The sequence below is a fragment of the Poecilia formosa genome, unplaced genomic scaffold (assembly GCF_000485575.1).
Source record: "Poecilia formosa unplaced genomic scaffold, Poecilia_formosa-5.1.2 Scaffold55, whole genome shotgun sequence".
Taxonomy (NCBI): Eukaryota; Metazoa; Chordata; class Actinopteri; order Cyprinodontiformes; family Poeciliidae; genus Poecilia; species Poecilia formosa.
Genome location: NW_006799994.1, coordinates 2,077,236 through 2,088,223, shown reverse-complemented (window position 1 = coordinate 2,088,223; position 10,988 = coordinate 2,077,236). Strand labels below are relative to the sequence as shown.

General features: G+C 40.5%; 1 protein-coding gene across 1 annotated transcript in view; it reads right to left on the bottom strand.

The window, feature by feature from the left end:
- The window catches only part of tmtc2b (transmembrane O-mannosyltransferase targeting cadherins 2b), a 93,105-nt gene that overhangs the window by 19,558 nt on the left and 62,559 nt on the right, over positions 1–10,988 (bottom strand). Inside the window, exons 4-8 of the mRNA XM_016672056.1 lie at positions 8,743–8,857; positions 8,316–8,401; positions 5,175–5,359; positions 3,841–3,919; positions 1,047–1,168 (exon numbers count right to left, since the gene is read on the bottom strand). Coding sequence (XP_016527542.1) covers positions 1,047–1,168; positions 3,841–3,919; positions 5,175–5,359; positions 8,316–8,401; positions 8,743–8,857 — 587 coding nt within the window. The remainder of the gene's footprint in view (positions 1–1,046; positions 1,169–3,840; positions 3,920–5,174; positions 5,360–8,315; positions 8,402–8,742; positions 8,858–10,988) is intronic.

The window sequence follows — 10,988 nt, the reverse complement described above, 5'->3', positions numbered from 1 at the left end:
TCCATCCATCCATTCATTCATTCATTCATCCATCCATCCATCCATTCATCCATTCATCCATCCATTCATTCATTCATTCATCCATCCATCCATCCATCCATCCATTCATTCATTCATTCATCCATCCATTCATTCATTCATCCATTCATCCATCCATTCATTCATTCATTCATCCATCCATCCATCCATCCATCCATCCATTCATTCATTCATTCATTCATCCATCCATCCATTCATTCATTCATCCATTCATCCATCCATCCATTCATTCATCCATTCATTCATTCATTCATTCATCCATCCATTCATTCATCCATTCATCCATCCATCCATCCATTCATTCATTCATTCATCCATCCATCCATCCATTCATTCATTCATTCATTCATTCATTCATTCATTCATCCATCCATCCATCCATCCATCCATCCATCCATCCATCGGTAATTTTAACTTCTGTTCAGGTGGAAAATTCAGAGTTCAGGAAGTTTTCAGTAGGAATCAAAACATTGCCTTTTATTCACGTCTGTTCCTTTAGGGCCAGACAGTGAGAGAGAAAGAGATTCAATAAAAGATGAATCTTTAGAAACTTTTTCTGCTCATTGAGATGCAGAAGGAAGCCAAGCAGCTACTTTTTTATTTTTCACTATGTTTTAGGAAGTTGGCTTTCTGTTTCTTCAAAGATACAACATGAATGAGATTTCACTGAAGAAGGTTTTAATGTTGAGCTGAAACCTAAACCTGAGTTCCTGAAACGTCTGGCTGCTGCAGTGCAGCTGAATCCCCTCATCAGCAGCCTTTCATTCAGCTCTGCAGGCTGAATGAATGTCTGGCATGTTGGAGAAGAGACAAGAGGAAATGACACAGGAGGACTGGCGCTTCATTCCACCACTATCAATATTGTGATGAGGAAACCTCTCCACAGAAACATAACTGTGAAATAAGAGATAATGAGCTAAAACTAGTTGCTGCATTGAATTACAGAACATCCTGTAAGCTGAGTGTGATCCAGATTACTTATTCCGGAGCTTCAAATGAAGTCTTACTGTGATAGCCAGGAGTTTTCCGTAGGTGAGGTGAGCAGGAATGTGGTCCGGCTTGGCTCTCAGCGACTCCCTGTACCAGTGCTCCGCTTCAGGCAGCTTGTTCAGGCGCATGTAGGCTTCACCTGGGGGTCAGAAGGTCAGATCAGGCGTCACAGAGTCACAGGCCAAGACACCAAACTGCTTCCTGCTCTTCTTCTGGTGACAGTCCTCACAAACGGTGGCCGACAGGCGTAACAAGGAGCTGCAAGAGCCAGACGCTTCAAAACACACAACAGACACAACAGAAAAACACTGCAACCAAAAAATACCCAGAAAATGGACAAAAAAACCTACAACCAACAAAACAAATGCAAATGGAAAACGATGCAACAACAAACAAAATTCTGCAACAACAGGAGCAAGAGGGGAAACGCCACATGAGTAAAAACAGCAGCAAAAATGAAAAGCTGCAAACTCACTGACGAGAAAGTTTGTTACACTTCATGTCTTTTTCATCAGCATCTTAACTTACATATTACTGATTCCAGACTCCCCCTAGTGGCCTGGAGGACTTCCTTGTTATGTAGCGAGTTGGCAACATTTTATGCATGCAGTTGTTTTTGCAGTTTGCAGCGTTTCCCTGTTAGCATCTCCTTCCTGTATCTGCTGATTTTTCATTCACATTTTTTTATTAATTGCAGGTTTTTGGTTCTATTCTTTGTGACTCAGTTTTTATTTGCAGCGTTTTTCTGTTGCATTTCTGTTTTTGTGTTTTGGAGTTTGCATCATCCATGTGTTTTACTGTTGATGTGTGTTTGTACGTGTCGGCCACTGCACTCATAGTCAAAGACTGACCGAGTTATTTTTACATTCCACAGACAAATACAAAAACATAAATACATAAAGTTCATCTGATGTTAGATAGCAGCCTGAAGAATTGTTTGAAACGTTCTGAACCCGTTAAAAGGTTTCCTCTGTTAACGGGTAGTTTTTCTCTCCACTGTTGCCACATGCATGCTCAGTCACAGCAATGCCTCAACACATGTGACTGCGTGCTGTCGCCCCCTGCTGGTGCAGAGGAATGAATTCAGTAAGTCAATGGCTCGATGAGCTGCTGAGTTCCTTAGAAAATTTTTAAGATTATTTTAATAATGAACTGAAAGTGATTGAACTGAAATGCCTTTGTTGAAATGGCTTTATAGAAATAAAATAAACTGAATAGAATTGAATGGAGCTGCAGTCTGGGAGGCAGTGTGTTAAAACTTGCTGATTTAAATAATGGATTATTTCATATAAATTTACAGCGGGTTAGAATTGGAAAATTAAGAATATGGCTCCATCTATTCAGCCTTGTTTTTATCAGGTTGAAAATCCATTATTTATGTTACATTATCATGAATACGGTTGCCGAGAAACTGAGATTTATAGGAGACAAACGTTTTCTTCAGAACCACACGGTTTCCATTCTGTCATTTCTTTTTCATATTCCCATGTCTACTATGCAAGTTCTGAAACTCAACCCGAGTCCTTAACCTCATTTTGGATTCAATAAGGGAGCCCTGCGGTTACTCCAATAAATAATTATTTCTGTAACTTTAATCTAATCTGAGTGTCTGTACAGTGAGGTTTATCTGGATTCTGTTATTTGCAGGTTTTTATCTCTGACCTCCTGTTTTATTGATGGCTCTGCTCCCTGGCAGAGGTTCTGTGTCTGAGATAAGCACAAAAACTAACATGCAATTAGAAGTGACACCGAGTCCAAGGAGCTGCGAACCGGTTTGAGAGTGAGCAGCATTCCTGAGCCCACCAGAGAGCGTTGGAGGGAGACCAGCAGGGTGCAGATTACCACCCAGGTCTGCCTCTGATGAAAGCTGCTGCTCGCTGGCGTCTGACAAGCAGCATGAGAGGAGCAAAGTGAGCGAAACTGGAAACAGATATGAGCACCAGAGCCAAATGTGCAAATCAGTCCAGCGAGGAAGCGGCACTAAGCAGCAGAAATCACAGATCTCTGGCCCAGCGCCTCCATTTGAAACGCCGTGTCGCCCCTTAATGGTGCCGGGAGCTTTAATCAACGTTTTGACATAATCTCCAAAGCTCTGTCATATTGTATTCTGCCAACACACAAACAAGCCCGGGGCATTACCAGGTCTGGATTACAGACATCCCAGGTTTCAACCGTTTGTCTCTTTGTGTAAATATTAAACGGCAAAGGTTTGAAAAGAAGAAGTGGGAAGGTTAGAGGAAAGATAATGAAATCAAGAGCAGAGGAATGAGTCTGAGAACAGCTGGTGTGCAGCTGCAGCCCAACAACCAGAGCTGCAGATTAAATCTGTTCAACATGTTAACAAAAACCTATTACTGCCTTGTTAAAACAGGTTTTTCTGTCAGAACGCCCCCGTTCAGGTCAAACTTCTCATTTCACAATGTGAGATGGGATAACTTTGATTTGTTTTCTGAGGCGGTTATTGAGCTATATGAATATCTTTACTTTTCTGGGTTTTTTCTTAGCTTCAGCTCAATACCATGTTGGTTTACCATTAGCTTCTGCTAATATTGTGTTGGTGCAACGCTTTAGCATTAGATCCAAATATACTGTGTCAGTATAGCACTTTAGCATTAGCTTCCCATAAATAGCGTGTTTAGCTTGTCCACCATTGCTCACAGGGAAGCAGCGTGTTTGAGGCGTTACCTTATTGCAGGTTCACAGGTATCAACCCAAACATTGTGAATGATCATAATCTGGGATTTCTCAGACTGTTTAAAGGGACAGTAATATCGATTTATTCTCATGATCCTGAAACAAAAGCACACTCACCCAGCATGTTGTAGAGGCTCTGTGGTGCAAATTGCCTTGGCATTTTCTGTATTGCTTCTTTAAACATGGAGATCGCCTCCTGCGAAATGAGAAAAAGAAGGTGGGGGATGTTTGTGTAAGAAAAAGCAGATAGATCCTCCCAGATAAAAAAAAAAAAAAAAAACTGGCTGTGGGGAACAAGAGGCTGCTCCGGCGCGGCTGGGTCCGGCCAATATGAATAAATTGAGGGTCTCCGGTTGGGTGGTTCATACAGAGCTGAGCACAAAGCCTCCATCCTGCGCGTCAAGGCTGTTAGCACAACCAGAACAGTGCTGGTTACTGACGGTTGTACAGCGGATGTGGTGCATGTCAACCGACTGACCTCAGAGGACCCCCGGGGACTGTTTTAGGCTCAAGCATGCAAACAGTTTATAAAGTACAAAACCAGCAGAACTACAGCTGCAGCTTTGACTGAATCTACAGCGTCACTGCTTATGCTCAATATAAATGTGCAGCATTGGAAAAACGGCCATTTTAGCCGAGCCCACTGGGTCTTTAGGGGCATGAAATAGAGTGAATTTGTTCAGAACAGCCTGAGGATTATCTGTGCAAACACAACGTCCCTTATGACAGAAGCAATTTAAAAAAATGTCCGTATAAAAGCAAGTGTTTTACTCCCCTGAAGGCTCCGTCAGCAGCATCCTGCGTTTCGTCTCAGTTTACTGTGGTTTCAAATCATAACGCTTTTCATTATGAAGGGAATGAAAAGCACTTCAACTCCCGCAGTAGAAGGACATTTATCAGAAAAAAACATAAAAAAAAATGGATCTACACTGCTGTACAAAGTATAACATCAATATCCAACTGATAACAAAAAACTAAATGGAATTTACATAAAAAATTACAAGAATTAACAATTTATCTTACTTTAGAAATAGAAATTTCTCACTATTTTTTTTAAAGAAAATCCAGCTTATTATTGCTGCAGATTCTGACACTTAACCAGCTGATTCTGCTTACAAATGTGAGCAAAACTTTGTCATTAGATGTGTTTCCATTAAATCAGAAGCTCAAAATCACGTGAATACGTTTGTTGTTAAAAAGTTTACTGTGACCTTCCAAATGCTTCCTGTCGTCTTTGTGGTTTGATTATCTGATCCGTAAAAAGTGCTTCCATTACAGTTTTGCAAAATAGACAAATTCTGATACGGCCAAAAAACCTTTTATTAGATAATTAGAGTTCTTTTAAATGATGTTTCCATGAAGCTAATTTTATTTGTGTGACGACACGCTCAGTGGAAACGCAGAGCATGTTTGGTGCCGTCAGGTTTGCTGAAGGCGTTTCGGTGCGGTACCTCCTGCTGGCCCTGCTCATGCAGCAGCTTGCCCAGGTTGTACAGGCAGCTGGTGACTGAACTCTTGTGGGCGTGGGGGTCCTTCAGGTTCTCGTCAGGGATGTCGGCGCAGGTCAGGAAGGTCCGCTTGGCTTCATCCAGGCGGCCCTGATTCATGAGGATGATGCCCGTGTTCAAGTAGGCGGCTGCAGAAGGAAACAAGCAGGAGGTGAGGGTCAGGCTAATCCCCGGCTCCAGGCGTTTCATCATTCTAATGGACTTGGTCTTGATGCTTTTATTGCGTTATAACAGGACTGAACTGAAATCTGACTGTGACCAACTGAATGGTTTTTACAGGATTGAATTAGACTGAACTGGATTATTGCATGTATCTGCCGGGGCGTTTTGTATATGACTTTTGTGGACTGGTGCCGCATAAACAGATCGATCCAACAGCACTCAGCTCAGTGATGGCTGTTTATTGATTTCCATAATCATATTACATCCCTCAGCTGTAGATCCAGTTCTTTGTGGTCGCCTGGAACGTCCGTTTCTCTGTGCCAAACGAGTTTCATTCCTTTATCTTTCCTGACAGCAGAAACATGTTTATATCTATTAAAGCTGTCCTAACTCAGAAGGGCTGGGTGCTTGATGAAGACGTTTTTTGAAGACAGTAAAATAAAATCATGAAGGTTTTTTTTCCATCTCTTTCCTGGTAAAATCTGCATTTCTGTTTGAAACAGACAATTTTCTGGGATATAAAAATGTTTAGTTGTCTGTTCTTCCTCGGGATGCCTCAGTTTAAGAGCCGAGGTTATCCTGATCCGTCTCTGTAGATATGCTGCTGCTGCTGCTGGGAAAAACTGACCACTTTCCTCATTTTCTTCTCCTACTACTCTCCAACTTGTATTATTTGCCATTTCATCTGTTAGCTTTATGTTTTCTCAGTTAAAGAAGCGACACCTGACTCGATGCTCTGCTGGCTTGTCTTAGAAGCTTTTTTAACTAATTTGAATAATTAACTCAACTCGTTTGAAAATGAACTTGTTGTGAATTGGCTCTATAGAAATAAACTGAATTGGTTTGAATGAGTGCATGTTCCTCAGCTAATCCAAGTTTCTGAACTATGATCTTGTGAAACAGTCGACTGACTTGAATATTGATTCATATTTTTGTGGTTAATTTTTTTAAATAACCCAGTCCTTCATGGTGGTTCTGAGATATTAAAATACCATCTCTTTAGTAAGACGATATTTCATGATGGATTATCCAGTTGCTCGTATGTTTTTTGCATTTGATCATCTCTAGTTAAATCATAATATATGTGCTTCACATATATTATGTGAAACACAGTCTGAGATTTATAAAAGTTTTATTCTGCTGGGGAAAACACAAAAAAGGATAAATTTCTATTCTTCTTGTTGCAGCTGGATCGGATTAGAACTGATGAACGCTGGAATGTTTGAAACTCTTTATGGGTTTTGTTAAACTTGTGAAACTCTGTTTTTATACAATCTGGCTGAAGTTTTTCCATCTTTTCTATTTGTTTGCAGGCATTATGCCGAGTTATCTGGAGGCGCTTCTTCTGTGCGACTGACGGGATCTTCTGATCAATACCTGCTGGTGAGTAATTAGTCTCAGAGGAGCTTCCTCTTTAAAGAAAGCCTAGTGGTTAGAATAAATAAACTGGACGCATCGGATCAATCTGCCAGGCTCCTAAAGACAGTAACAGCATAATGGAGGTAAAAGTTGGGAATCAAACAGTTTTCTGCTGCTTTTATCTCATTTTTTTACTCATCCTGCACATTTTTATCTGTTCCACCTGATTCTGCAGTAAACACTTTCTTTTATGCACAAAAAGACAAAACAGTCTTTCTGTATAATTTAAGCACTTTTCCAGAATTTTCAAGGTAAGTTTTCATACTTTTCCAGCACCAAAACACAAATGAACACAGAAAGGCAACAAAGTTTTAATTCACTACATGACATAACTTATTACTGCTATTAATCATTTTGGGTGTTAATATTTTACATTCAACCACAGAGACGGGATAAACAAAAATATGTAATATTTTATGTTTTGAAATCTCTGATGAGAGAACAAAACGCTAATTTAACAGAAAGAAAAAACAAAAATCACCCAATTTCAATAACTTTGTTTAATGTATAAAACATAAGCATAATAAGTGACTGATCTATTAGTCACTTATAGATCAGTCTATAAGTGACTAATAAAAATGTTCTTGCTAAGTTCTCTAGCAATGGAACTAATTGAGGTAATTCTAACAAACATAAGAAAAGTTTAGTGTGATTTAACTTCTGACTGTGTGAAAAAATGTGTCTGTAAAATATCTGGTTCAACTGTAAATAACATTTTTCAGATTTAGGCTTTTAATCAAAAAGATTTCACTTCATAACTTTAAACAGAAATCAGGCACTTTCTAAACCTTGAAAAATTCAAGTATTTTCAAGGCTTTCAAGCACCTGTGCAAACCCTGACAAAGGAAGTCATTTTAACCCTCCAATAAGCAGCCAAACAAAATGTTTTTTTGTTTTTTTAACAGAGAATAAGATGTGGGCTGAATGAAAAGCCAACAATGTGGCCTAGTTAGCTCACAATTAGGCAGTGAGTGATGGTGTAACCTTGGAAAGAACACTGTCGCATTAACATTCTGCGTTCAAAATGTCAGCAGCTCGGAATAATTAACTAACTCTGCTATCGGCTACTGCAGATTGGATAATTGCTGAATTAGAATTTCCCAGTTTTATCGCAAGCTTGATTAGATGTTCAATTACTCCGGTGGAGGAAGGATGAGACGGTCAGGACTGTTTATCTGTCATGAACTGGGAGGAAGAAATAACAGAGCAGAAGGTGAGAAAACTGAAAAAGACCAAGACTGAAGGAGGAATGAAAGCAGAAGAGCGCCGCGGCCCGAATTCATGGTGAATGACATCATGCCTGATCTGTTGACATGAGCGGGCTGAGAGAGCTGGTCACACAGCTGTGCTTGAATGCTGAGCTCCGCCGTAGACCCGCTGCCCTTTGCCATCCATTACTTCCCTTTACATAACCACAGCCTTTGTTCTCTGTTGCCTGGACACGGCACAGCCACAACCACCAGGGCTGGAGGCTGTCAATAAAAAGACAAGAGCTGTACTTACAAGCCAGCGTTGGCCGGCTCCCAATGGCCAGCTTATAGTAGTGGAGCGCCTCGGAGAACTTGTTGCTTTCCTGCAGCAGCAAACCACTGGAGCAGACAAAGAGAAACCAGGACGGCATGTGAGACGGTTTACAGCTCAACGCAGGCAGTGTGCAGAGCTAAAGCTCTGAATCAAGACAAAAGCAGCTGATAAGAGAGGGAATCAAAGAGTCCTGGTGTTCTACATTTCCTCTTTGACTAAACCGGCATCATTAATACTCCTGTCAGCCCAACAACACGATGGGGAATAGAAGACAAGAGGGCAGTTTCTCAGAGAGAACAGCTGGGATCAATGCACTCCGTCTGCAGCCACTTTACAGAAACATCCACAAGAACCAGAGGAAAATAAACCCAAACGGCACACAAGTATGAAAATAACACATACTCACAGGTTATACAGCATGTCGGCCATGTTGCTGCGGTAATACAGAGCGTTTCTGTAGGCCTGCTCAGCCTCATCCATCTTCCCCTGGCTCTTCAAAACATTTCCCAGGTTGCCCCAAGCTGACAGGCCACAGAGGAAAAGGTTAATGATGAAGACTTTATTAGAAACAGGAAGGACCTTTTGTAATAATGCTAAGTTTGTTAAGCAGTATCTTTTCTCAGGTTTAACGTCTAAAACGATGCAGTTCTGCTGCAGCTGGTGATCTCACAACAAATGTCTCTGCAGGGGAGCGCCATGAAGAAAAAACGGTTTTCCAGGGACTGAGCCTGAAAGAAGACCACCGCAGCGCTGCTGAACTGCAGTCAGCAGCAGGAACACAGACTGACAGGTGATGTTCGGCTTTTCCACTGAATACAGTTTATAAAAGATCCTTGATTAGTGAAACGCAGATTAAAACACAACAATGCTGCATGTAGAATATGTACTTTATGTGAACTCAGATTTTATCTGGCAATAAGACCTAAAATCCATAAAGTTATTAATAATCACAACATTTCACAGAACATCCCGCCTCTAATAGCTGCTGTTGGTGTCCGGATTTTGTTTAGCATAATCAGCTGTTTATTTTTCTGATCAGCTTTATAATCCAGGGACATTATTCTGATGAAAACACAAGTTCTTCATTGTTTATGTTGAAGCTTCAGTGGAAACAAATGTCCAGGGAAAAGAAGAAAAAGATGAAAACTGAATGTAGAGAAAACTAAGTTAAATGAAAAGTTAGCTCTGCTGCTGGCGCATTAGCAGAAGAGCTGAAACTGAAAGGGAAATAAAATCATAAAGTATTGTTGATTTGTTTATAGAATCATGACAAGTTTTACTACATTTGTTATATCAGTTATAAACTCAGTATCGCTGCTTTTTATTTAACTATCGGGAAGAATTGCTTGGACGGATATTTGGAAGGAGATCATATTTCAAGTGGTGCAAATGTAAATTCTGAATGATATGAATATATTTGGTCTGCTGGACAAACTGTCACTGATCTTTATGTCAACATTTGATGAATAATTTAAAACCTAAATCTCAAAACACGGAAAGAGACAAGATAATGGTAAACAGTCATTAAATGTGGGCTGATCTGTCCTGGTCTTCAGAATCTATCAGCATTTTAACCATCAAAAAGGAGAAGTTAAAACAATTCGAGCTGCAAATCCAGACTGATCTGTTTTCTTAGCAGCCTGCATCACGTTTTCTATTTAAAAAAGATTGTGTGGATTCCAGCAATCCAAACAGTTTGTGTGTCTGATGCTGGGCTCCCTTCAAATCTCATATTAGCTTTGTTGAATGTAAGGCGGGACATTGCTGCTACCGTGTTGGCCTGCCAAAACAAACAGCTGTCATGCCTCAGCTCCGCTGCAGAATCTGAAAGGGAAATTAGCAAACTCAACGTGTCCTTCTGCTGCGCCGTGAGGCCCACGCCTGCTTCCCTGCTCAGCAACTCCGCAAACTTAGCTTTGGGTTTAAATCTGCGTCTGATTAGTCTGAAGCCTTTTGAATATTTTATGTGCGGCTGGAAGTGACAGACGGGGACAGGCGAGGACGGCGTTCTGAGCAGGAAACGGCAGGAAAGCAGGAGAAAATGCGTCATCAAGACTGACAGCTCCGTTTTAACTCACTGCTGTACCGAAGGCAGGTGAATATTACCATATGCAGAATTTATTTTATCCTACTTTTCCTCTGTGCACTAAGGTCTCCGTCTATCTGTGGAGATCCTGAGTGGTGGAGACAGTTTGAAGCAGATTCACTTTAAATTATTTAGTATTGCAGAAAACCGATGGAGACAAGAACACATTGAAAGCCGAAAGACCTCCTCCAGATATCCAGACAATAAAACGTGATGTGTTGGACGCAGAGATGTCTGCTTAACTGTGTTTAAACAATTAAAGGCAAGGATTAGGACTGCTAAGACTATTTTAGTAATTGATCATTTGGTGATTAATCTGATTTTTAAAAACTGGCGCATTCTGCAGATTTTCAATTTTTTTTTTTTTTTTACAGAATTTGAACAGGTTGAAGCTAAAACTGGGTAGAATATATTCACATATAAAGTTTTTCTATATTTTTTGTACAGTTTTGGTTTAATTACACTCCTGTTGATCTTTCAGCAGATGGCCATTTTTAGAGTCTGTCCAGTTCATTACCAAATTACCGTATTTTCCGCACTATAAGACGCACCTAAAAACCTTCAAT